We start from the raw sequence: 26677 nt of genomic DNA, 5'->3' as shown, positions 1-26677 counted from the left end.
ATATGGTATCTGTCTTTCTCTGTATGGCTTATTTCACTTAGCATCACACTCTCCAGTTCCATCCACGTTGCTACAAAAGGCCATATTTCATTTTTTCTCATTGCCACGTAGTATTCCATTGTGTATATAAACCACAATTTCTTTATCCATTCATCAGTTGATGGACATTTAGGCTCTTTCCATAATTTGGCTATTGTTGAGAGTGCTGCTATAAACATTGGGGTACAAGTGCCCCTATGCATCAGTACTCCTGTATCCCTTGGATAAATTCCTAGCAGTGCTATTGCTGGGTCATAGGGTAGGTCTATTTTTAATTTTCTGAGGAACCTCCACACTGCTTTCCAGAGCGGCTGCACCAATTTGCATTCCCACCAACAGTGCAAGAGGGTTCCTGTTTCTCCACATCCTCTCCAGCATCTATAGTCTCCTGATTTCTTCATTTTGGTGGAGGGCCTTTTTTTTGGTAAGTATGGTCAGGGATGACTCTTGGAAAACTTAGTGGATATTATCTTATTGGTTTTATTCCCATCAAATAAAGCTGCTTCCTCCCTCCCTCTCTGTCTTCTGGGTCTGTGCACTCGGCAGTCTACATCCTAACCCAGGGAGGAAGGTGTCTGAAAATTTTACCCACACTGTGGCTAATGTGAGACTCTTTGGGGAAGCCCCACTTAAAAGAAACAAATGAAAGCGAGAAACCAAAAAGTCAATGCTTAAGCATGTAGACTAGTAGTTCATGGTGGAAACTCAGGCAACATGAGAGCTGGTAAGCTAGGAGATTTTAGAACAGAGATTTTGGCTTTATTCTCACTCTGTGAGAACCTCAGAGTCCCAGATTTAGCATTAGGAGTATAGGACTTAAATTAGGCTCTGCTATCAATGTGCTCTTGGAGCTTCATGGGCCTTCTCTCCGAGCCTGAGTTTCCCCGTCTGTAAAACGAGTGGGGAACATGGACTAGAGCAATGATTCTCAACCCTAGGGTTCCCATCCTGACAGTGTGAAAATGTGAAGATTATCTTTTAATACCCTCACAGTTCTCTAAGGATACACGAAAACTTAATTCTTGGGAGGGAAACAGTGCCACCTGCTGGTCTCACTTTACACTCGCAAATATACAAACTGCCAAGGCAATGAATACTTGGCAATTTGGTATTTATTGAGCCCCGCTCAAAGTTCAAGGTCTGGTAATGCACCCTCTAGGACACACACCCATGAGCCTCTTTCCCCATGAGCTCACAGTCTAGAGGGGACAATTGACATATACATAAAGCCCTTTCATCCAGGGTGGGTGGTGACATGGTCCCAGGGAAGTTCCAGGGGAATACGGGGGTGGGTCCAGGGCATGTGAATTGTGCACTCAAGACTTAGAAGGGCCTTTCTTGATTTTATGCTCTGTTGTCACGGTCTTGAAATTCTAAATAGTTTTTGCACAAGGGGGCCATACATTTTCATTTTCTTCTTTTTTTTCCCATACATTTTAGTTTTGCACTGGGTCCCCTAAAGTATGTAGCTGGTCCTGCCTTAGGGAAATCTTGAAAGAGGTGACATTTGAGCTGGATTTGGAGATCAGGGCAGTAGGTGGAGGGAGAGGAAAGAAGGAAGTTTATTCTAGGGCGGAAGGCAAGGTGAAGGCCTCTGTGGCTGGATGGCGTGAGGAAAGGACACAGACAGTGGGTTGCTGCAAGGGGGTGGAGTGGGAAGGGACTGGATGTCAGATTCAGGTTCAGGGCTAAGAGGACCTCTGAGCACAGTACTGCAGCTGGAACTTAGAAGACAGGCCAAGGCTTTGAGGTCACAGACTTCCACGTGGGTGCATACGTGGGACCGAGGATCCTATGGTGCCCCGAAGGGGTGTGCAAAAGAAGACAGGGCTGCATGGAGGGGCCTGGGCTTTCAGGCCAACCTAGGATCTTGGCTTCCAGGACTCCTGCCTTGTGAAGTGGCAGAGGAAGTCCTCGAGCACAGGGCTGAATGGGCCCTTGTGTCCCAACACCCTGCTGTGAAACTCATTCTAAGTGGCTTCGTGCTTCAACAGTATCACGGGGCAGTGAGAGCAAACTCTTCTGAAGCAGGCACTCACGTAGGGGACATTTCCCATTCAACTTGTCCCCTGCATTCCTCAGCCAGGATTCACTCTCAGGGGCCATGAAGGGCCCTTAAACAAGCTTCTCTTTCCTGATCATAGTGAGTTTCAGCCTGCTGATGGCAGATGACAGATCTTCACTATAATTTGGGGAAGTTTAAAGAGCAAAGGTCACTTCCTCCCCTTGGGAAATGTCAGCTTCTTCCTCATGGGCTTCCCACCCCCCCCCCCCCCCCACCCTCTGGGAGAGAAACTTCCTGGGGAATGAGCCCTTCTCAGAATTCCAGGAAGGGCCCAGAGGAGTGAGAGCCTTGAACCCACATTTTAGAGCAGTTGTCCCCATGGGGCACCACAGGGACTGGACCAGGTAGCTGGCACCCACATATATCTATATCCATGGCTCCAACGGCCTGAGCCAGGACCCTGCCTGGTTCTTCTGCTTCCCTGTAAAGCACAGACTTGACAGGGGGTGGGCAGGTCGATCAGGGCAGACTGTCATTTGGTTCCTGGTTCCCATGCTGAGAAGCTCCTCTCTCAGCTGAGTTACTGTCCAGCTGATCCCAGGAGTTCTGCCTGGAACTGTCCTGTGTTTTATATCTTACGTTTGCCCCTGAGCCTGGGGTGCATCTTTGCTTAGACTGGGGGGATAGCTAGTAGGGAACTCAACCCCAGAGCCAACAGGTGGGCCCCAGGACAGGGACAGGAGTTCAAGAATGCTAGCTGCTTCTGAACCTCATTCCTTCTCCAGAAAGGGTCAAAATGGCAGGCTCTCTGCTCCATTGGACTCATGGTCCCTTCTTGTGTGTGCGAGTGGGGGGGAACTACACTGAGCGCCTCCCTCCTTGGGGAGGTGGGTCATGCAGATCAGACTCTGCCTTGGGATGGCAGAGGAATCCCTGACCTGCAGGATCTGTTGGGCCTGCAAGAGAAGTGCCTGGGTGGACAGTGAAGATGGCAAGACCTGACCACTGTCCCGGGCACAAAGCAAGCACAGGCAAGGGTCCTACGCCTGGCCGCAGCCATTGGGAGCACCAGGAGGGGCAGGTCTTGTCTTCCAGGGCAGAACCCAGTACTCCAGGGCAGGCCTCTCATGCTCCAGGAGGGACTCAGTGTTTCCAGTGGAACCCAGTGTTCACATGGGACCTGGTGCTCCAGCAAGATCCCCTGCACTGGGTGGGATCTGGCGTCCTAGGTGAGTCCAGTGCTCCAGGTGAGACCCAATGCTCTAGGAGTGACCCGGTGCTCCAAGTGGAACCCAGTGCTCCGGGCAGTGCCGGGTGCTCCAGGTGAGAGCCAGCACTTTAGGCCCGACCTGGGGATCTAGGTGGAAGCTGGCATTCGGGGTCAGAGCTAGCAGTCCATGCAGGACATGGTGCTCCAGGCCTGGGTGTGTGGAACTGTGTGGGTCCTCTTCAAGAGGAGACACAACTGCACAGAAGGTAAATGTCCCAGGCCTGGCTCTTAAGAGTGTGTGAAATCCTACTGAGACACAGGGAGAAACAGACAAAGTTGGAGGCATGGGGACACACAAATGGGGAGATGTGCAAAGGTACTGTGGGGGGGGGGAGAGAGAGAGAGAGACTGCTTGATTTAGAGAGTGAGACAGACAAACACGGGGAGAGCCACGCTGGTGACTGGACAGCATCACTCAGGTGGACGAGTGAGTGGCAGTTTCTCCAGCGAGGGCCCTCCGCCGCCCAGGCTCTGGCCTTGACTTCCCAGCAAAGGGGCAGGGGGCGGAGCCCGGGCCCCAGGGAGGCCCGGGCCGGGTGTGGGCGCGGACCTAAGTCTGGATGAAGAGGTGGAAGTTGCTGCGCGTGAACTCGTGGTGGATGCTCTCGAGCAGCGCGTCGGCGTCGGCGGCGGGCTCGGGGGCGCCCGGGGGGCCGGGCCGCGCGCTGTACTCGGGGGTGTAGGTGAAGGAGAAGGCGCTGGGGTAGAAAAGGCCGTCGGCGCGCACCAGGCTCACGGGCACTGTGATGGGTGTGCGCAGCCAGCGCCAGTCGCTGCCGAAGGCGGCGATGTCGGGCACCACGCACACCAGGGACCGCGGGCTCCTAGGGTGGCACCGAGGTTAGGGCTGCAGTGCCGCCGACGGCACGCACCCGTCCCGTTCCCCGCGGCCCAAGGGAGGCTCCCCCTATACCTGTACATGGTTTCGGCCTCCACGTCCCCGAACCACACCTTGAGCCCCGCGTGGAAGTTCTCGCCGTGGAGCTCGAGCGTGGCCACGTCTCCCCCACCACTCAGCTGGGGGCGGGAGGGAGCGGGGGCGGTGGCCGAGAGCCTGCTGCTCTCCCTCGCCAGCACCCCATCCCCCCCCCCCCCCACACACACACCCTGAGCCAGATCCCCGCTAGCCCGCGCCCCCTGCACCCGCCAGCGCCCCGGATTCACCTCCAGGGTGTTGATGAGGGGCACTGGGGTGACGGGTTCCCGGGTCCACGCCAGGCTGGTGCTGAAGGAGAACTCCACCGACTCTGTACCGATGATGGTCCAACAAGAGCTGTCATTGAGCAGCGCCCTGTTCGCCTCTTTGGGGCAGGGGGAGGCCTGGGAGGAGACCCAAGGGGATGGTGGCCACCAGCATGGGTGGCATGGGTCAGCATAATGCCTGGGCTCCTGCATCCTGGGGTCCAGTCCTAGGCTCTGAGCTTTCCCTGCCCTGTGAGCTTGGACAAGGCCCTTAAGTTCCCTGAACTAGCTGGTTTCCAAGGGTCTATTTTCTTAGGATTCTGAAATTCTATTTTTGAACATTGTGCAATTCTATTCTACAGGTTTGAAATGCTTGGGGAGGCAATATAGCTCAATAATAATGTTATTTTCTATATATTATGATTTTATCTCAACATTCCATGATCATATTCTTTTGGGAGTTGTACTGCTGAATAATAATTTTCCACATTCTACAGTTCTGTGGCTTAACATTTTATGATTCTTTTTTTAAAAATGTTTATTTATTTGGGGGGGGGTGGGGCGCAGAGTGAGAGAGGGGGAGAGAGAATCCCAAGTAGGCTCCACGCTGTTAGCACAGAGCCTGACACAGGGCTCGATCTCATGAGCCCTTGAGATCTTGACCCAAGCCGAAATCAAGAGTCTGATGCTCAGCCAACTGAGCCCCCCCAGGTGCCCCTGCACATTCTACGATTCTAATGCTCTTTGCACAATAATACTCAATTCTATTACTTATTTTTATTTTCATTCTAAAATCTTATCTCCCAACATTCTGTGACTCTAACATTCCTTGGGAAGGAGTATTGCTCAATTAATATTGTTACTATTTTTTCTACATCCTTGGATTCTGTCCTGATAGTCTATGATTCTAACATTCCATGGGAGGCAGTGTCGCTCAGTAAGCAGCAGTCATTATGATGATGACCATCTTACGTTCTCCGGTTCTCTATGTTCTGACCTCCTAGGATGCTTGGTGCCAGTACTCGTTCCCTCTCACCTGGAATTGCACCACCTTGTCTGCGGCGAGGCATAAGTAAGTGCCACCCTCTCCGGCAGGCTCACCGGGGAACTGGAACGCACACTTGTGCAGCTGGGAGATGGGCTCGTCCACGTCGAGGAGTGCGTACTGTTTGGCCACTTTGCGGATGATCTACAACAGAAGGGGTGGTAGGAAGTATGGCGGCAAGGTGCCTGGGTGCACAAAGGCTGCCCTCCCAGCTAGCTTTCTGCTATGCTGTAGCCATATGGGCTCTGGCAGGTCCCCCTACCCCCCGCCCTTTACCTCCATCCAGCCCCACAAAGCACTGAGTATCCAGAGTGAGAATGGGTGTCTTTTTGCCTTGGGCCTTCACCTTCCAGCCCTGCCCTTGTGGGCCAGACTTTCTGCATGGATCTGGGGGGACCCCCCCAGGTATGCCCTCCCTTCTCATACCATTGGAGGTAGTGTGATGCCCGTGACAGTGCAGACGAGTTGCACTAGGGAGCCATAGCGGACGTAGCCCTCTCGAGGCGGGAAGTCCCCCTGGGAACAGTGTTCATCAGCTGGCGTGAAAAGAGGGAGGGGAAGGAAGGAAGGAAGGAAGGTTTTCAGGGGTCCCAAGTTTCTCCCCTGAACCCTGCCTTCCCTGCCTCTGGCCCCACCCCACATCACACTTGGATCCTGCGGGGAGGGTCGGCATGCAGGGAGACAGCTAAGGCTGAAGGTTCTCATTCTGGAGGGGTCATCTGTGGCCATCCTTGAAAGTGTCTGCTCCCAGGGTGGGGTTTGAGAGGAACGGAGAGGGCTGGACATTAGAGTCAGAATGGCTTGGACTAGTCACAGACTCACTGGGACTTTTGGCAAGCCTCAGTTCCTTGGGCAAAGTTTACTTTTCTCAAGGAGTTGTACTGAAGATGAAATAAGCTGATGCATGTGAAGCTCCCAGCCCCGGGCCGGCTGGTGTGCTTACCCAGGTGGAGCGTGAAGGCAGCCCACTGGCGCGCGCTGGCCACGAAGGCGCCGTCCTCCACGGACAGGTAGCGCGTGGAGACCGTCTGGGAGCGCAGGCGGTTGAAGAGGGAGACCTTTGAGCCCGAGGATATGCACACTGTGAGGGGAGGTGAAATCAGTGTCCAAGCCTGCCTTGGTTCCTTGCACTTCCAGGCAGTTTCTGGTCCTCTGTCCCCTGGGTCAGTCCCCTCGTATGCTCACTGGCCTAGACACACTGGGCATTCCTAGTTCACGGCCCCTTTACCAAGTCCCGGCTGGAGTCCTGCTTTTTTGTATCCTTGCCTGTTCCTTTTTGCTGCCTGGACGCCCTTCAGTTCGATAAACAGTATTATCAAGTATTCACTAAGTGCCTCCTTTGGGGCAGGAACTGTGCTGGGTACTGGGCACCAAAGGGTGACTTAGACCCAGTTTTACTCTGGAGGAGTTCACAGTCTCAGAGAGGTGGGACATACATATAAAGTTTCAAAATGAGGTGGTAAGGGCTGGGTGAAAGAGGGCTTCCTGGAGGAGGTTACACTCTCAGCTGGGGAGCAGGAAGTAGGTAGGAGTTGCTCAGGGGGCTGCATAAGCAAATACCATGTGGTGTGAAACAGCAGTGTGGTATTTCTAGGGTTTGACACCGATCTCTTCCAGCTTATCACACTCGGAACCATGGTTTTGTTTTCTGACGGAGCTTTGACCACTTGGGGAGAAAGCACTAGGTCATCTTCTCTCCCCTCCTAGTGCTAGGCATATTGTAAATGCTCAATTTATACGTAGCCTAAGTTCCCATCCATTGGATAATAATGAAAGCTAATGTTTGTTGTATGTCAGATACTGTTTTAAATGCTCTGTATGCATTAGCTCATTTGATTCTCCCAACCCTGCTCTGGGGTAGATACTATCTCTGTTTAAGAGAGCAACTTGGGGTGTCTGGGTGGCTCAGTTGGTTGAGCATCTGACTTCGGCTGAAGTCACGATCTCATGGTTCATGAGTTTGAGCCCCGCATCAGGGCTGCCCTCCTCTCTCTCTCTCTCTTCCCCTCCCCTGCTCGTGCTCTTTCCCTCTCAAACAAAACAAAACAAAACAAACATTGAAAGAGAGAGAGAGGGGCGCCTGGGTGGCTCAGTCGGTTAAGCGTCCGACTTCGGCTCAGGTCATGATCTCATGTTCTGTGAGTTCGAGCCCCGCGTCGGGCTCTGTGCTGACGGCTCAGAGCCTGGGGCCTGTTTCAGATTCTGTGTCTCCCTCTCTCTGACCCTCCCCCGTTCATGCTCTGTCTCTCTCTGTCTCAAAAATAAATAAACGTTAAAAAATTAAAAAAAAAAAAAAAGAAAAGAAAGAGAGAGAGAGAGAGAGAGAGAGAGAGAAACTTGCTCCAGATAGCATAGCTAGCCAGTAGCAGCCAGGATTCAAACCTAGGCCACCTAGCTCCAGAATCTCCACTCCTAACCACCACACTATACCACTTACCTGATACCAAGGGCCAGACAGAGCACTGCCTGGGTCTGAGACGTTCTACAGGGTTTTTAACAGACAGAAAGTAAGTATGGGCTTTGGAGTGACACTGACTGAAGTTCAAATCCTGGCTGGGTCTCTTCCTAGCCGGGCAATCTTAGGCAAGTCACCTGGATTGTGACAGGCCCAACTATTTCATTAAATGAGTGGATGAATGTTCCAGACCCCGTTTCCGTCATGCCCTCCTATCACTCGAACAATGACAGTACCTGCTTCAGAGGGATGCAGTGAACATCGAATAGGACGATTCTTGTTAATGTTAGCAAGGGAAGTCCACCTTCTCCTACGCCTTCCCCCACCTCACTTCGTGGGTAGTGACAACAGTGTTGTCACTGTTCTTCAGGCCCCTGCCCCTTGGGATTTGTCACTTGGCACCCAGGGCAGTCCTTATTTCAAACTGTCTCTCTGATGAGCGATGCGTGTCTATCTCCCGTGCTAGGCTGTGGGTTCCTCCAGAACAGGCACTTGTCTTTATTTTACAGGGATCCAGCGTCTAGCACAGAGCCAGGCATACATCAAGCACCGAACGGATATTTTTGACTGCCCTTTTGTTGTCACTTTTGGCTTTAGTTCAGCACCTGCTGGCCATTTTTGTCTGCGCTGGACTCCCCACCCCCCACCCCACCCCCGGTCCCTTTCCCCAGGGTCTGGCGTCTGTCCCCTTCCCTCATTCCGAGACCCGAGCCAGACCCCGCCCCTCTCTCGGCTCAGACTCCACCTCTCCCACTCTGGCCCGACCCTTCCAATCTAGGTCTCCTCCCTCCCCAGTTCGGCAGCTCTGGACCCGGTGGCACCTGACCGCCCCGCCCAGCCCTCGCGCCCCGCCCGGCTCACGGTCAGTGTTCTTCAGCGACTGCTTCTTCTGCGAGGGCTTCGAGATGACCTTGATGAGGCGGCTGTGGAAGGTGCCTAGCTCCCGGCCCCCCCGGTGCACCAGCCGCAGCACCAGCCGGAAGTGCTTCCTCTTGTCTGCGTCCGAGATGTACAGGGTCTTGGCGCAACCGAATTCCTACGGGGTGCGCGGGCACCGGGCCGTCTCATCCCAGCCCTCCGCCACCAGTTTTCTGACGTCTGCCCCATCGGACGTGACAGGAAGCAGCACGATCCCAGCTCTCAGGCTCACCCTCGAGGCAGAACCCCGGTCCCCCCGCCTCTTCACCTATCTTTTGGCTTCTGCGGAGGGCGGGGGGGTTGTGGGCAGGGGGTAGATGAGCCCTCCTCGCCAAGGAAGAGGCAAGGATGGAAACAGGAATCAGAGCCCGTCCCTCGCCCTCTCACCCTGGAGTCTGGCTGCTCTTCGAAATTCAACTTCTGCGTCTCGGCGGCGCTGCCGGACGCGCCATCCAGTCCCATGTAACCGCAGACCGTGGGTCCGGTTTCCCCTGGCTGGTGGGCTGGAAAGGGACGCGAGGCGGCTCGGGAAGGACTCGGGTGCCAGGCAAGCGGAGTTCTCGCCGCCAGAGGGCGCGGCGAGACAGCGCATGCGACCCCGCCAGGCTCCCAGGCCGCACTGTGCTGTCCCCCCGCAGGGAGGCGCCGGCAGTCCAGGAGTCCACCCTCACCTTGGCCTTGCACTGGCTTCACCCTCCAGCCGGGACCTGCGAGGTAGACACAGGGCGGGGGGCAGAAGAACCTGCGGAGACATACAAACGCTGGACTCGCACATCCATTCTCCACTCGGCGGTCTCTAGACGTCTCAAAGGCAGCATAAATCGGGCAGAATCTTTGGTTGCTCCTCCTCCTTTCCCAGTGCCCTCCCCAGGCTTCTCCGTGACCGTGGACCCCAGATGTTAATACATCTGAACTTGCTTTTATCACTCCTCTCACTCAACCCATTAGAAAGTCCTGTCCCCTCCGCATTCAAAACACATCCAGAATCCATGGGTTTCCTATCACCTCCACCTCAGTCCCAACTGCCATCACTTGTGCCTGGACCACAGCATCGGCCTTCTCCCCTGCTCTCTCTGCCTCCACGCCTCCCCTCTACGACCTGCTTAGAGCAAAGTGGGCACACTGCCTTTTCGTTTCTTTAAAAGCCGGGGTCAATCATGTTGTCTTCCTAAAACCCTCTAGCGGTTGATGTGGTCCCTGCTTACCTCTCCGACTTTATTTCCTACAAAGTCCCCCCTCCTTTTCTAATTCCAGCCCTTCTGACTTCTTTTGTACCAGAAAAGGCCAAGTCTGTACAACCTCAAGGTGTCTGCATTTTCTTTTCTTTCTAATTGGAACACGCTTCCCCCAGATTTTCTCCTGTCTGGCTCCCTTTTAACATTCAAACCTCAATTCAGATGTCACCTCCTTAAAAGGCCTGTCCACCATCTTGACCTTTCTAGCTAAAGTGCCCCCACCTCTGTTTCTACTACATCATGCTGTCCTATAATTCTGCTCTAACAGCTGTCATCACAGTCTGGAATTTCTTGTTCACTGATTTGTGCGGAGTTTGTTGTCTTTCTCTTCCACACCACAGTGAAGATGCCATGAAAGCAGGGGCTGGATCTGTCTTCTGGAGTCATATGCCCAGGGCCCGGCACTGTCCAGAGAGCCTGACACCTGGTAAGCACCCAGTAAGTAGTTGTTGAATGAAAGAAGGAATGAATGGGTGGGTGATGAGTGAATGGGGATACTGTAGATTCACAAGGAGGTTCTGTTATACACCAAAGTGGAGGCCAGTGGGGCAGAGGGAAAAGGCTCCTGATGGGCCAATAGTCGAGCTCTGTGTCCTCCCCAGGTTCTAAAAGACACTGAACTGGTGGGGTGCCTGGGTGGCTCAGTCAGTTGAGCGTCTGACTTTGGCATCTGGCTTCGGCTCAGGTCATGATCTCGCGGTTCGTGGGTTCGAGCCATGCATCGGGTTTTGTTCTGACAGCTCAGATCCTGGAGCCTGTTTCAGATTCTGTGTCTCCCTCTCTCTTTGCCCCTCCCCCACTAGTGCTCTTTGTCTCTCTGTCTCATAAATAAACATTAAAAAATAAAAAAAAATTTAAAAGACACTGAACTGGGGGCGCCTTGGGTGGCTCAGTTGGTTAAGTGTCCAACTCTTGATCTCAGCTCAGGTCATGATCTCACGGTTCCTGAGATGGAGGCGCCTGGCTGTCAGCACAGAACCTGCTTGAAATTCTTTCTCCCTCTCTCTCTCTGCCCTGTCCCCACTTGCTTGTGCGTGCTCTCTCTCTCTCTCAAAATAAACTTAAAAAAAAAAAAGATTGTCTTAAATAAAACAAAAATAAAAAATACAATAAATAAAAGACAAGGCAAGCATAGAGCAGAAGGTGGCTGCAGGGACCTCCGAGGGGCCAGCGAGGCACCTACCGCTTCTCATTTCCATATGATTTTTGAGCCACCTTGGCATGCAGGATCCACACCGTCTGCTCACACTGTTGCTGTAGGCACTGGCGCACGCCTTCCCTCAGGACCGCGACATGCTCTGGGGGTGACCCGGGGGTGGGTGCAGGCTGGCAGCTGGGCAGGAATGAGCGTTAAGGGGAGAGGTGGCCTGGAGCCCCGCAAGGAGGTTGAATGAAATGCATGGGGGGTCAGGGACGGAAAGCATTGGGTAAGAGAGGGGATTCCGGGTTTAAGTTGTGGGTTAAATATTTAGGCTGCCCATACTCAATGAGGCCTGAAGGGAGCCCACCGGGACCACCCAGGCGCCACTCTGCAGGTCTGGCTCCATGCCCATCACAGCCTGAAGCACTGGGGAGAGGCCCCAGCGGCACAAAGGCCACACTTGTGCCGGTCTTGGGACGGAGACAGAGTATGTGAGGGTGCATGATTTCCTTACACTTTGAGGGGACCCACCCCGGCGAAATCTGGATGCCGGGGCGAAGAGCTTTGCTGGACCCCTGGACCAGAGCGCTCTCTTGCCTGCCCCCAGAAGCCTGTAAACACCCAAAACGGTGCCCCGGGATCCTAAAGGAACATTTGCGGTCTTCCAGGGTCTAAGCAACCCTCCTCACCCCCTTTCTCCCAAGCGAAGGGGCCTGTTACTGTCCTAGCTTTCCTTCCCTTGATTTCAGGGCCTCCAGAATCAAGGGAGTGGGCCAGTCCGAGCCTAGGGGCCTGGTGGCTTGTCGGCCTCGGAGTTTTGACGAGGGAGGGTGGTGGGTGGGCCCAAGACTTAAGGAATTGCAGAGACGGGGCGAAGGAGTCCGAGATGGCAGAGAGTTGAGGGGCCGCCAGGTGGGGCCTGGGGGAGAGTCGGGAGCCCTGCGGCTACCCTTCTGAACCCTTTTGCCCGTCGCGCAGGACCAGAGTCCCGGGCCTCTCACTCCTGGAGGGGGCAGCGGAGGGCAGGAGCCCGGCCGAGCCAGGGCCCGCTCCGCCCCTTGGGGCTCTCCTCGGGGAAGGGCCTCGGAGGCATCCGACGCATTCCGGCGGCGGAGAGCGGGGCCGCCCAGCCTCCCGCCGGGAGCCGAATTCCGGCCCCGCAGCTCACGCGGCGGCTCCCGGGGCGGCAGGGGCAGGGGCGCCGCGCTGGCTCCGCCCCAGCCCTGCGAGGAAAGGGGATCGCTCCCGGCCGGTGGGAGGGGTCGCAGCCCGCGCTCCCCCTCCCCACCGCCTGCCCCGGGTTAAATGCGGCCGCCCCCGCCGCTCGCTCCAGCCGCCTGGCAGTCCCCACCTCGGGCGCGCTGCCTGCGCCGGTACCTGGTCCAGCTGCCCGGGAGGCTCCGCCCGTCGGCTCCGCTCCGCGGCCGCGCCTCCGAGCTGTCCGGCGGGCTCAGGTGAGTCAAAGGGCCTGGGGGCGCGGAGGGGTCTGCGGGGGAGCAGGCGTCAAGCCAGGCCAGACGGCCGTGTCTAACCGCCGCCGCACCGCTTACGGTGCCCCCATCTGACCTGCAGTGCCCTTCTCCACTTCTGTGGGGTCCTTTCCAAGTTGAGCCTCCACCAACAAGGCCACCAAAGGGGGGGGGGGGGTTGCTTGCCTCCTCCTCCCTCGAGGAACCGCCAGGAATGTCCCCAGGTGTTTATTCATCAGCCAATTCTTGAGGAGTTATTTGCAGACCTCTCCTTCCTTTTGAGCCCAGTCTCCCCACCCTAAGGCATTTCCGAATCTTTTAACGGGAGGATTAACCCCTCAGAGGAGCTCGGGGTTCTAGTATCAGACCTGTCACCACGTTGCTGTGACACTAGTCTCTGGACCTAGTTTCTCCCTCTGTAGAATAAGAGGGTTGGGAAGGTGATGCACTTCGAGGCAGTCGATGTTTTGACTTTCTAGGATTACTGGGCAGGGGGAAGGGGGTGCCAGGGGAGATGTTGGCTCAGGCCAAGAGCAGGATAAGGGGGATCTTAGGGGGCCCAGAGGCTTCTGCAGGTGGGAAAGAACGGGAGGTGGCAAGGGCCCCTTGTTTCTTCCGTCCCTCCCCCCATGCTCCGCAGAGGTGGCCCTGGCTATGGCCCAAGCTAGAGAAGGCATTCTGCACCCTCCCGTTTGCAGCGGCAGCTGGCACATCTGGCTTAGCAACTGGCACATCTGGCTTAGTCAACCTCCCACGACGGGCCCTGCCAGAGGGATTTTTGTTCTTCTAGCAGGCCTGGAAAGCGAAGGCAGAGAGGATCCGGGCCGGGAAGGCCGCCTGGAGTGAGCTGCACGCACCCGACCTTACTCAGAATAGGCCCATTCACGGAATTGGGGGAGGGGGCCAGAGGGGCTGCGGTTGGGTTGGGGCAGCTGGCCCCCTCTGCCAGGAAACAAGCAACAGAAAAATGACTAACGCAGCTTCAGCATGGGGCGTCGGGGGCAGGGTATAGAGTAGGGGGAGTGAATGGAAGGAAAAGAGGTTTGGTGACTCCTCGGCGCCAGGTTGCTAGGCAGCCAGGCAGCCCAGAAGGGAGAACGGGAACCAGGAGTCCCAGGTTCCTTTGCAGCTCAGCGGGCAGCCTTCCTGGGCCTCAATTTCCCCATCTGTACAACGGGAACCCTTCGGGATTATCAAGGGGCGTCGTCAAGGGCGGTGGAAGAGTGAGCGCTCACCTGCTGCCGGTACAGGGTCCATGGGCGCGCTGGGGCCTCACTCACCACCTTCCGGGTGCATCCAATGCCGCTGTCCCAGGAACCCTGCGCTCCCCTGCTTCTTGGCCCTGGTGTCGGATATATCCTGACCCGGGCTTATCTCCAAGGCCTCGGGACTCTCGGCCACTGTTTGCTCTGGGCAGGGGCACCTGCTAGGCAGATGTGGTCTTCCCACGGCCACCTAACCAACGCAGCCAGATTCGGGAAGACGCCCCCTGGCGGTGTCTCCTGAGAGCAGGCGGGAAGTGGAGGCTCCAAGCCTGCGTAGCGCGTTTTGGCGGTCGCGCTGCGGGTCCCTACCCCCCACCGGGTGAAAGGGTGCGGCTCTCCTCAGGGGCCAGAGGCTGGGCCCTGCATGTCTGGGTGTGTGCGCGCGTGCGTACGTGTGTGTTGGAAGGACAGCCACACAGAAGCGCCTTGTGTGGGGAGGGAGGGGGCCAGGGTGGGGAATGACGGCTTTGTTCTTGCAGAGGTTCTCCCGGCAGGAGAGGCCGCGGAACGCGTCGCTGGTCTTTGGAACTACTTAGGCGTAGGACTGTATCCTGGCGAGCCACTTTCTTGCCGAGTGACTTTGGGCACCAGCGCTTCTCTTTTCTGAGACGGTTTCCTCATCCGTACGATGGGAAGAGTAACAGTTTTAGTCTCATAGAATTGCCGAGATTAAATGTCCCAATGCATGAAGAACATTTAACACTGTGCTTGGCGTTTAATAAGGCCTTTTTCTTTTTCATTTATTTTTGTGGGTGTTTTCTTTTCGAGGGGCATTTTATTTTTAAATGATATGTTTTTAAATCTGCTTTCTGTTTATCTAAATACTCTGCAATTCTGCAAAGTAGGATTCCCTGTGTTTCCCAGCACTGTACTGCAATTTTTTTCATTAGGAAAATTTTCAAACATACACAAAGGTAGAGACATTAGTAAAGGAAATCCATGATCCTTCCCCCCGCTCCAAGTGCCCATCACCCAGAGTACGAGCTCTGTAAATATTACCGCGTTGCTATTTTCCTTGCACCCTCCAGGCTCTGGCACTTCCGTTCTCTGTCCCCCAAGCACCATGAGGGGCCTTCTATGCTCGCCACTGCCTATGTTGCTGCTGCTTCTCCAGCCCTGGGAAAGCCAGCTCCAGTTCGCAGGTGAGCAAGGCTCAGCCCTCACCAGCAGAGGGAAGGGAACAAAAGCTGGTTCTCCGTCTGCAGTCAGCTAGGTCTGCTGGGGAGAGAAAAAACAAAGGCTCTGAAATCATAACGGGCTAGGTTCTATCTAGTTCACAGCTTCGCCTCTCTGGGACTCAGTTTCCTTATCTGTAGGATGTGGCTTAGAGGTAACAAAGTTGGCGGTAACATGCAAAAGTGCCCATTTGGCGTTTAATTTTTAAAAGTGAACTGAAAAATCAGGAGACTTCACGTAACAATTCTGGTTTGGGACCTCCCTTGAAAAATCCAAGGATCTGTTAACATGGCGTCCGCGTGGCAACAGTTGGCCGGGGGAGGGATATGGGTGTCGGTCAGCGTAACCCAAGTTCACTCATTCATATTGCCTGCCTGGTCTCTGTAGTCGTTTGAGTTTGCGCCATCCCTTCGCCCACTCCCGAATGGGGAATGCCTCCTCAGAATAGCTCTAAGAGCCGTAGGATAGAGAATTGGTGAAATCTGGCCTCAGCAAATGCTGGATGAGTGGAGATATCTAGCTCGCATTTGCTAGGTTAATTCTGCGCTACGCGCTGTTACGCCGGAAAAGCACCATTTCGCCTTGGGTTTCCCTGGGGATCTCCTCCGAGATGAGGTTCTGCAGACCTAGGAAAGTCCTTCTCGATCTCCTCGAAGGTCCCAGGTGTCGAACGGGGCCCCTGGATTTGGTGTTCGTGATTGACAGCTCGCGCAGCGTGCGCCCCTTTGAGTTCGAAACCATGCGGCAGTTCCTGGTGGGCCTCCTCCGCGGCCTGGACGTGGGGCCCAACGCTACGCGCGTCGGAGTGATCCAGTACTCGAGTCAAGTGCAGAGCGTCTTCCGGCTCGGCGCCTTCTCGCGCCGCGAGGATATGGAGCGCGCCATTCGCGCGCTGGTGCCGCTGGCTCAGGGCACCATGACCGGGCTGGCGATCCAGTACGCCATGAACGTGGCTTTCAGCGTGGCCGAGGGCGCGCGCCCGCCGGAGGCGCGCGTGCCGCGCATCGCTGTCATTGTGACCGACGGGCGACCCCAGGATCGCGTGGCTGAGGTGGCGGCTCAGGCGCGCGCCCGCGGCATTGAGATCTACGCCGTGGGGGTGCAGCGCGCCGACGTGGGCTCCCTGCGCGCCATGGCGTCTCCCCCGCTGGACGAGCACGTCTTCCTCGTTGAGTCCTTCGATCTTATCCAGGAGTTTGGCCTACAGTTCCAGGGTCGGCTGTGTGGTGAGTTAGGGGTGCTCTGGAATGATTTCTCATCGAGTAAATACCGGCTGGTCCCGGGAGGCACCGCCCACTCTAGCTTCAGCCCCGCCCACCAGATAGCTAAGTGGCGCTGGGCTACCGCAGGCTCTCACATTCCAGGTCTGCCCACTTTTGCTTAGGCTTAGCCCACAAGGAGCAACATTTAGCATGCCTGCTCACCCGATGAGCTGTTGTGGTTTACCACTGGTCTGAGGTCAAACTCCAAAATCCCCTCTCGACACAAGAAGCACCGCCTGTCACAGCTGAGAGCAATCGCCCACCCGGAAACTGTCATGCCCCGCCCACATGGGCATGGCTCCGCCTCTCTGTTTAGTTCCTCCCACAATGCGGTCCATCCATTCTGCACCTTGAATTATTCCGCCCACCTTGATTTAACACCTCTCCGCCTCCTCTACCTTACCCCTCTGCAGTCCTGCCCCATCCCATTGACACATGTAGCCCGGTGGTGACCTCCTGTTCTGAGATTATTCATAGTGACTACTCAGGCACTTTCTTTCCCCAAGCCCTCCCATCTAGATCCTCCCTCTCACCTGAGGCTGGTCCCATCTAAAGCCGTACTTGAACTTGGTGACTGCCTCTGACCCCACCCAGTTTTTTTCTTGTTGGAGGGTTCTTCCCATCTGTCCCTCGCTGATTCTATACTTGTGTGTCCTCAGGAAAGGACCTGTGTGTTGAGGGGGGACACGGCTGCCAGCACCAATGTGTCAGCGCCCCGGGCACGTTCCACTGTGCCTGCAACCCTGGCTACCAGCTAGCTGCAGATAACAAGAGCTGTTTGGGTGAGAGCTGCCCCTGCCTTTGCAGTCTCACTGCTCCTGAATCTTCTGTGGCTCCCTATTGCCCCAGCATCAGACCAGTGAGTCTGGAAAGGCCTTTGGAAGTAAAGGTTCAGCACCTTTACGGGTCTAAAAAAGGGACGCTATTGCCTGCGGTCACACAATTCCTTGGTGAAATCTTGACCCCACAGTTAAGTGTGCTTTCTACATCATTCTCTCCCTTATTTCAGGCTTGCCTCCTCCCTGGCTCCAATACGCCTCCCAAACTTGTTTGTGAATGCTCCCATGCACATCTTCTTACTGTTTCTGTTATGCAGACACTCACTTTTGGGGTCTTCAGTTAGGGTCTCCATACCCCTGCCCCCCGATACATGGTGGGGGGCATTCCTGCTTCTGCATCTCAGCTCTTTCTGGGCTGCCCTTGCTGCTTCTCTCTGCACCTGCAAATCCTTCAAGGCCTGGTTCTTCATTTTTGTCTTCTGAAAAGGTATGCCACACTATGCCTTCCTTATACAATTAGGGTTTGGTTTTTCACACGTATGTGTGTCCACTCCTTTGAACATGATGGCAGCTACCACTCACCGAGTGCCGATTTAGTATTAGACGGTGCACTTCAACGTTCACATACGTTATCTCCCAACCTCATAATGACTGGGGAAAAGAAGTCATGTGTTTCCAACAATGCAGATGTCAGCTGGGGTCTTCTTGTTTCTAGAACTTAGAAGAGGCTGGCTTGAAGCCATTTGAATCTTTCCCCAAGACCTCTGGGGATTCCCCAAGTGCTTACCTTCTGCGGTCACCTCTTGCTCTGAGCTTCTGCTGAATTCATTCAACTTATGGGTCCTCGCTCAATTTCTCAACCTGCACATGCTGTTCCTCCGTGTATGTAAATCAGCCTCTTCCTTGGTTTACACGCTTGTGTGCGCAAGGCCATGTGTGTGTATATGTAAGTGGTGCGTATATCTGTTTTACTAAAGATGGGGGTGAACAGAGTGTGCATCACATTTAAAATTCTTTTTTAATGTTTTTATTTGTTTTTGAAGGAGAGAGAGAGACAGAGCATGAGTGGGGGAGGAACAGAGAGAGACAGAGACACAGAATTCGAAGCAGGCTCCAGTCTCTAAGCTGTCAGCACAGAGCCCGATGTGGGGCTCGAACTCACGAACTGTGAGATCATGACCTGAGCTGAAGTCGGACGCTTAACCGACTGAGCCACTCAGGCGCCCTGAGTGTGCATCACATTTAAGTAAAGTCAAATATACACACACAAAAGAAACACCTGCTGATTATAATTGAATATTAGACACCATTGATCCCCAAAGTCCTCTGTCACCCCATTACAGGTGATTTTTCATGGGCAACTTCAGCCCACACAGGTACTCGTGCTCACATCATCTCTCTTGTTCTTCACTCCCATCTCCTTTCTAGGAACCCCAAGTTCTCACTCTTTTGTACAGGGCAATCTACACCTCTCCAGTCCCTACTTCCCAGCTCAGCTCTGGCTGTCTTTGTACATCTAAACCATCAAGATACTCAGCAGGCAATAGTTCACCCTCTTTAGAAGGAAGTTAGAAATAGCAGTTGCATTCTTCCATTATATTCCCATTTTGTGGATGGGGAAATGGAGGCTCAGATAGGTAAAGTGGCAGAACCTGGTCCTCCTCTGTGAGTCAGTGACCGTCTTGAGAGCAGGGGCCCTTCTACACTTGTGGATTCTTGTTCTTATGCCTGGCTTAGTAGTGGACATGCTGGGCTGCAGCTGGGCCTTGAGTTGGGGGAGCCACTTGGCCCACTAGGAAGGTGACCTGTGCTTATAGAAATCACAGATGCCTGGGGACCACCCCGGGCTAATTAGGTCAGGATCTTTGGGGGTTGCGGCCCAGGCGTAGGTCTTTTTTAAAAAGCTCCTCAGATGATTGTTCTGTCAGGGCTGAGAAGTGCAGGCCCAGGGCAGATGCTGAGCTCACCTCTTCCTCAGCCATTGACCTGTGCGCTGAAGGGACCCATGGCTGTGAGCACCACTGCATCAGCTCCCCAGGCTCCTATTCCTGCCGCTGCCGAGCTGGCTTTGTACTCCAGCAGGACCAGAGAAGCTGCAGGGGTGAGTGAGCCCCACCACCCGCCTCCTGGACTGAGGTCCCTGATGGCTCCGGTCAGAGGTGACACCTTGCTCTCTCTTCCCTCCCACCAGCCATTGACCACTGCAGCTTTGGGAACCACAGCTGCCAGCACGAGTGTGTTAGCACCTTTCGTGGGCCCCGGTGCCACTGCAGAGAGGGCCACGACCTGCTGCCCGACGGGAGGAGCTGTCAGGGTGAGGAGGGCTCTCTTGTGTTTGTGTCGAGGGGCAAGGAATCTTGGCTGGTGGAGTCCACCCTGACTCATCCTGATCTGTCTCTCCTTTAAGCCCGGGACCTTTGCAACGGTGTAGACCATGGATGTGAGTTCCAGTGTGTGAGTGAGGGCCTCTCTTACCGCTGCCTGTGCCCTGAGGGCCAGCAACTGCAGGCAGATGGCAAGAGCTGCAACCGTGAGTGCCGGGCGGGAGGGTGTTCCGTCGGCCTCCGCCCCACTGCCCTCGTTCTGAGCGTGCTTGGCTCTGCCCTCGCTGTGGCCCAAGGGTGTGCTGTGAGTGTGTGTGTGTGTGTGTGTGTCCGTGACAGTGGGGTGGGGGCATGCAGAGGGCGTGCCATGTCTTGCCTCCATGTCTTTCCCCTCTTCCTCTACCCTGCTGCCAAGGTTCATATCAAAAGTACACACTTGATCACATTTCTCCCTTTTCGAGAGTCTTCTGGGCTTACTAGTGCCTACCCCTGGGTTCAGATGCCTTACCCCTGAGTTTTTCGCATGGTGGGTACAGCCACATTAGTGGGTAGTGAAATCAAATTAGTGGACTACGACTAGCCTTTTTGGGTTTTTTTTGTTTTTTAAAAAGAGAAAACAGAGTTACTGCCTATAGAAAGAGTAAGTGAGGTTTCACGAAACTTAATTACATGCAAGCATACCAACTGTGTCATTTGTTATTGTTATTTTTTACTGTGGGGTGTGGTCAACATTTTGAAACCAGCAGCTTAGCTCATCACAGACAAGGTTTCCCACCACGCGCGTTTCCCACCATGCCTGCACACTTCATCCAGGCTGGCCGGCCCATTCCGGAAGGTGTCGAGAGCTGCCAGCTTCCGTGCCTCTGCACGTGCTGCTCCCACCATCCAGCATGTCCCTTCTCGCCTTGAAGAACTCCTGCCCATCCCTGAAGAACAAGTCAGATGTCACCACCTCCATGCAGCCTTCCTCACCAACGCTGGGAAGAATGAATTATTCCTACCTTGGGCTCCCTATCTGCCCCTCTTCCCTCTGCTGCAGCAGATAGCATGTCTGACCGCTCTGTTCTATCCTGATTTCGTTAGGATCAGGATTATGTTCCTTTATTATTGAACCCCTTTCAGGGCCTCGCAAAGTCCCTGATTCAGAACAGGGGAGGCAACGCTGTAGAGTGATTTAGGAGCAGGGGTGTTGGGGTCAGACAGACCTGGCTTCAAATCTGGCTCAGCCACTACCAGCTATGGAGTCTGGGGCAAATCACTACCCTTCAGAACCTCAGGCTATATCAATGGGGATAATAACCCAAGATTATTGGAAGGATTGAGAAAAAATACATAAAGCACTTAGCCCAGGACTTGGCACAAGGTAAGCTGTCAAATAATAACGTTTTTGTTCTTATTTGTTATTTTTACAGCTTATATATTAACAATATATATTCTTTCGATATATTGATAAATTTATTATTATAAAATTATATTCTTTTATTATTATTGCTATTATCACCTAGTACAGTGCCTGGCACAGGAAGGACTTCACACGTGGTACCTGTTATATAATAACTGTTTGCGAATGAATGACCCGGGGGGGGGGGGGCAGGGGGGTAGAAGGCTGCCACCAGCCAAGGGTCTGGCCCCCAATCCAAGTTCTTCTCACTACCTAGGGTGCCGGGAAGGCCACGTGGACCTGGTTCTGCTCGTTGATGGCTCCAAGAGCGTGCGCCCGCAGAACTTCGAGCTGGTGAAGCGCTTTGTGAACCAGATCGTGGACTTCCTGGACGTGTCCCCCGAGGGCACGCGCGTGGGGCTGGTGCAGTTCTCCAGCCGCGTGCGCACCGAGTTCCCGCTGGGCCGCTACGGCACCGCGGCCGAGGTCAAGCAGGCGGTCCTGGCCGTGGAGTACATGGAGCGCGGTACCATGACAGGGCTGGCGCTGCGCCACATGGTGGAGCACAGCTTCTCCGAGGCGCAGGGCGCACGGCCCCGCGCCCTCAACGTGCCTCGCGTGGGCCTGGTGTTCACAGACGGCCGCTCCCAGGATGACATCTCGGTGTGGGCGGCGCGTGCCAAGGAGGAAGGTGGGCTTGGCGCGGGACGCACTGGGCTGGGGTTGGGTGGGACGCGGAAGGGGTCCTTCCTGAGGCCTGGGGCACCCGCTGCGTCCTCCTGCCCTACAGGCATCGTCATGTACGCCGTGGGCGTGGGCAAGGCAGTGGAGGAGGAGCTGCGCCAGATCGCCTCCGAGCCTGCCGAGCTGCACGTGTCCTACTCCCCCGACTTCGGCTCCATGACGCACCTGCTGGAGAACCTCAGAGGCAGCATCTGCCCTGGTGAGCACATCTGACCCGGGACCCGTCCCCTTCAGCCAGTGCCCCGCCTCGGATCTTGCCCCTTCCTATGCAACGCCGTCCTGGATAGAGTTATAACCCGGCGACGGACCCACTAGACAGAGCCTTGTTACTCAAAGTGTGGTCCGCGGACCAGTGGCAGGGCTGTCGCCTGGTGGCTTGTTAGAACAAGCAGCCCACAGCTGCCCAGGCCTAATGAATCCGATTTTGTCCTTTAACAAGACCCTCGGGTGATTCCGAAGTATGTGGAAGTTAAAGAGCACTAGACTAGGCTGGCTCCTGCCCCTCAGATTAGCGGGTGCTCAGAGTAATTTCTTTCCCAAAGGCATGCCAAACTCCTTGTTCACGGAGTCACATCATAAATCCCTTTAACTTGTTGGAATTCAACTATACAGATCTGGCAAAGTGGCAGGACTGAGAGTGTTCCAAGGACACAAAAACGTGTGCTTTTTGGACACGATAGCCTCCCAATTCAGTTCATCTGCTTCATCTGGTGTGCAGTTGAGGAATAAGGGACCCAGTCTATCTGTGGAGGAGAAGAGGGCTGTTGACCCTTGTGTCCTGTACTTTGTAGGTCGTGTAGGGAACTTCTCAGGGGGAATTTTTACCATGGAGTCTTTGCATTCCAACCCAGAGATGTGGCTTTTCTTTCCTGTTACCGGGCCCCTCCAGAGCTAGGTTCGGTAGAGCTGGGCTGGCCTGCGGAGTCTGCAGTTTTGAGAAAGAGTTTAAAAATATATGTACATAAACATAGGTGTGTGCATACATACGTGTACATACATGAATATGTATACACGCGTGTGTATGTATATACACACACACCCCTACCTCTCTCCCTGTCCCTCTCCCTCTCTCCACGCTAATCTAATAATTAGCTAGGGTATTGTGGAGGCACCGGAATAGATGCTCTTTCATGGCCCTCCTGTCCTGACTCGTATGTCCCCTGCAGCGTGTCTTTGAGCAAGTCACTTAACCTCCACCCCTACCTTAACTTCTCTCTTCTGTAACAGGGGAAGGTGCTGGCTGCCCAAGCTTGCTTCCAGCTCTAAAATTCTTTTTTTTAATGTTTACTTATTTTTGAGAGAGAGAGAGAGAGAGAGCAAGCAGAGGAGGGGCACAGAAAGAGGGAGACACAGAATCGGAAGCAGGCTCCAGGCTCTGAGTTGTGAGCACAGAGCCCGATGCGGGGCTCGAACCTACGGACTGCGAGATCATGACCTGAGCCAAAGTCAGCCGCTTAACTGACTGAGCCACCCAGGTGCCCCTCCGGCTCTAAAATTCTAAGAGAAATCTGGGCTCTGTGGTTGAAGCTCTTCACCAGTTGGCTGTACAACTTTGAGCAGATCTTTCTCCCTCTCTGGCCCTTGGTTTCCCCAGCTGTGAAGTTAGGAGTCTTTGCAGGACTGTTATCAGTCCCATTGATGACATGACATACAGCAATTCGCTAAGGGTCCAACAAGACTAAGAAATCACTCTTCAGTCATAAAAGCAATTCTTTTGTGAAGGCCACGCACCAGGCACTGTGCTGTAATATTAAAAAGGGCACATGTTTACAAAACTTCAGTGAATCTAAGACCATCCATTGTAAGATTCCCCATTTTATATACTTCTGAGAAAAAACAGGTGCCAAATTTAATCGTAAGACATGTATTTTGATTTTAGAAATGTTGAAATGTGCATGGAGATAGACTTGGATCAGTGGGTTTAAAAATTTTTTTTAATGTTTATTTTATTTTTGAGAGAGAGAGAGAGGGAGAGAAACGGGGGGGGGGGAGGGGCAACAAGAGAGGGAGACAGAATCCAAAGCAGGCTCCAGGTTCTGAGCTGTCAGCACAGAGACCGACGCAGGGCTCGAACTCACGAAGTGCGAGATCATGACCTGAGCCGAAGTCGGATGCTTAACCGACTGAGCCACCCAGGTGCCCCATGGATCAGTGTTTTTGTTTGTTTGTTTGTTTTGTTTGTTTATTTTTTGATCAGTGGTTTTTAAACATCAATGTGTGACAGATTCACCTTGAGGGTTTGTTAAAACACAAATTGTTGGGCTCGAACCCCAGAGTTTCTGATTTAGTAGGTCTGAGGTGGAGTCTGATAGTTTGCATTTCTTTTTTTTTTTTTTAACGTTTATTTATTTACTTAGAGAGAGAGAGAGAGCAAGCAAGAGAGGGGCAGAGAGAGAGGGAGAGAGAGAATCCCAAGCAAGCTCCTCAGTATGGAGCCTGAAGCGGAGCTCAAACACATGAACCCTGATACCATGACCTGAGTCGAAATCAAGAGTTGGACGCACACTGGCCACCCAGGGACTCCTGATAATTTGCATTTCTAATAACTTCCTAGGTGCTAACTGATGGTGGTGGTCCAAGGACCACACTCTAAGAACTACTAGTCTCATTGAAACACACAAATAAAGTGTATACTTAAGCTGGGCAGTGTTCTAGATATTCCCTCTCTAATAAAATAGTCACTAGCCACATGAGCCCACTTAATTTACATAACTTTAAAAAGTTAGAATTTTTAGTTCTTCAATCACACTAGCCACATTTCCAATGTTAAATAGCTGCACGTGGCTCGTGGCTACAGCACTGGACGGAGTGCAAACAGAACACTTCCATCGCTGCATGAAGTTTCATTTGGAGAGTGCTGCCGTGTGGACTCTTGCTACTCAAAGTGTGGTCCGTGCACCAGCAGCATAGGCATCGCTCGGTCTTAGAAGCGTGGAGTCTCCTCTCTCCTTTGCCATTCCAAATCAGAATCTGTATTTTAACAAGATCTGGTGATTCCAATGAGCATTAAAGCTTGAAAAGCACTGTTCTAAGATGTATGCACACACGCACACACACCGTAGAATCCTCAGCACCACCCAATGAATAGATTTTCTCCTTGTATCCGTTTTTTACAGACAAGGAAACTCAGGCTTAGAAAGGTTGGGTGCGTTTTCCAGTATCTCACAGCTACCTAGCTGGTATTCATCCCAGGCCTGTTTGAATCCAAAGCCCACATACTCAGCCACAGGCGAGCGGAGCCGCCAGGGCCGGCTCGTCTTCCTGCAGATTCTCATTCCCCTGACTCTCTGTGCCCGGCTGGCAGAGGAGGGCGTCGGCGCGGGTACAGAGCTTCGGAGCCCGTGCGAATGCGAAAGCCTCGTGGAGTTCCAGGGTCGCACGCTGGGGGCGCTCGAGAAGCTAACGCAGAACCATATCCTTTGGGGCCGAGCCCGGGCTGGAGGGGAGGGGATGGGACCCCCGAACCCCCCATCGGCTTCCTTAACTGCTCACTGGCCCAGCTGGCGGCGCGCCTGGAGGATCTGGAGAACCAGTTGGCCAGCCAGAAGTGAGGGCCGCCGGTGGCTCGGAGCCGGGCAGGGACGCGGCCCTGCGGACTGGGTCCCCCGTGTGCCGTCGGGGCGCCGGGGCCGGGCAGCACCGGGGCCCCGGGGGCTTGGGCTGGCGGGGAGGGGGCGCTGGCGGGCTCCCAGCGCTGCGCTCGAGCTGGCCTCGCCTGGACCAGAAGCCGGACTGCGGCGGACGGAGGCGCGAGCTAGCTACGCACGCCGTCGCTTTGTGCTGTGCTCAGTTCTTTGTTGGGTTTCCTTTTGTTTTCTTTTTCTTAAAAAAAAAAAAAAAAAAAAAAAAAAAAAATTTTCTTTTTTTTCCACGGGGTCGGTTTGTGGGTCTTGCTCTGCCGCCAGAGGAAGGGGAGGACAGACGGAGCGCGCTCCGGAGGCGCCCGGGCGGCGTCTCCTCCGAGAAAGGCGCTTTGTGCGGGGGGTCGGCCTGGGGGGCAGGGGGCCGGGCGCTGCTTCCCCCTCCTTGTTTATTCAGCCGCGAACAGACGGCTCCTTATGCGCGCTGCGGGAAGGGAGGGGGCTCGGCGCGAACCCTCGGGGTCTGAACGAGACTGCGCCCCTCCATCTCCGCCCCCGAGGGTCCAGCGCTTCGCTCTCTGGTCTTGCGTATCTCATGGTGCCCCCAGATCGGGCTGAAAAGCTGCTACAATTGGGCCAGGGGGTTGGCGAGGAAGCGAGAGGCAGTCATTGAACCCCCTAAATGGACGGGGAGGGGGCGTATAGGTGAGTTTCACCTGGATTTTCTCTCCCTCCTGCACTACTTTGGGAGAAGAGGAGGTGTCAGCCAGGACCCCTGGCCAAGAGCTGCCTGTTCAGGGCTTCCTCTGCCCACCACTTCCAAAAATAAAACAAACAAACAAAACCAACCAAACAAACAAAAAACAAAACAAAACAAAAGCCAACCCTCAATCAGGAAAGAACACAAAGCGTGCCGTTTCCCAAGTGAGAAACTGATTAAAATACTTCAGTCCTGGGTGCTTGTGGCCAATTACTCTGGGTTTGTTTCCTTACCTGTAAAACGGGTCCTGAAATTGTTACCCCCAAGGGTGAGGGTGAGAATGGAGGAAATTATTCTAAAGCATCTGACATTGTGCCTGGTACATGTTAGGCCCTCAATTAATGGTAGCTATTAATCTCATGTTAATACTATTGTATTTAGTCTTGGGCATTATTCTAAGGGATTTGCAGGTGTTTTCATTTTACCCTCACAACAACCTTATGAGGTAGGAATTATTGCCTTTATCATCCCCATTTTATAGATAAGGAAACTGGGGGATAGAGAGGTTAAGTAAGTTTCCCAAAGTCACAAAACTAGTAAGAAGCAGAATCAGGGTGTATTAGTTTCCTGTGGCTGCTGTAACAATTACCAAATTCAGTGGCTTTACACAACACATTTATTACCTTATATATTTTTTAGTTTATTT

At 54.0% G+C, this 26677-nt stretch overlaps 2 protein-coding genes across 7 annotated transcripts; one reads left to right on the top strand and one right to left on the bottom strand.

The window, feature by feature from the left end:
- Positions 1-1135: 1135 nt before the first annotated feature.
- On the bottom strand, positions 1136-14669 carry RBPJL (recombination signal binding protein for immunoglobulin kappa J region like). 3 transcript variants are annotated; one of them, XM_058685761.1, is made up of 12 exons: positions 13995-14667; positions 12668-12776; positions 11333-11482; positions 9586-9656; positions 9302-9417; positions 8858-9032; positions 6485-6622; positions 5968-6077; positions 5533-5685; positions 4479-4634; positions 4228-4331; positions 1136-4138 (listed from the first exon to the last, which is right to left on the bottom strand). In XM_058685761.1, the coding sequence occupies exons 1-12, from the start codon at positions 14014-14016 to the stop codon at positions 3865-3867; spliced, it is 1578 nt and encodes a 525-aa protein (XP_058541744.1). In that variant the 5' UTR covers positions 14017-14667; the 3' UTR covers positions 1136-3864. The 3 variants fall into 3 exon arrangements, with proteins under 3 accessions (XP_058541744.1, XP_058541743.1, XP_058541745.1); XM_058685760.1 differs by lacking the exon at positions 13995-14667 and adding an exon at positions 12857-13127; XM_058685762.1 differs by lacking the exon at positions 6485-6622 and having other exon boundaries at positions 13995-14669.
- MATN4 (matrilin 4) lies at positions 12205-25813 on the top strand. Of its 4 annotated transcripts, none has more exons than XM_058685755.1 (11): positions 12205-12744; positions 15053-15166; positions 15857-16426; positions 17122-17244; positions 19220-19342; positions 19433-19555; positions 19649-19771; positions 21224-21637; positions 21737-21889; positions 24958-25102; positions 25183-25813. In XM_058685755.1, the coding sequence occupies exons 2-11, from the start codon at positions 15088-15090 to the stop codon at positions 25796-25798; spliced, it is 2469 nt and encodes an 822-aa protein (XP_058541738.1). In that variant the 5' UTR covers positions 12205-12744; positions 15053-15087; the 3' UTR covers positions 25799-25813. The 4 variants fall into 4 exon arrangements, with proteins under 4 accessions (XP_058541738.1, XP_058541740.1, XP_058541741.1 ...); XM_058685756.1 differs by having other exon boundaries at positions 12383-12744; positions 24995-25102; positions 25183-25363; XM_058685757.1 differs by lacking the exons at positions 24958-25102; positions 25183-25813 and adding an exon at positions 24050-24333 and having other exon boundaries at positions 12375-12744.
- The last annotated feature ends 864 nt before the right edge of the window (positions 25814-26677 follow it).

The sequence above is a fragment of the Neofelis nebulosa genome, chromosome 9 (genome assembly GCF_028018385.1).
Source record: "Neofelis nebulosa isolate mNeoNeb1 chromosome 9, mNeoNeb1.pri, whole genome shotgun sequence".
In the NCBI taxonomy this organism is placed as follows: Eukaryota; Metazoa; Chordata; class Mammalia; order Carnivora; family Felidae; genus Neofelis; species Neofelis nebulosa.
This window is presented reverse-complemented; position numbering and strand designations above follow the sequence as displayed.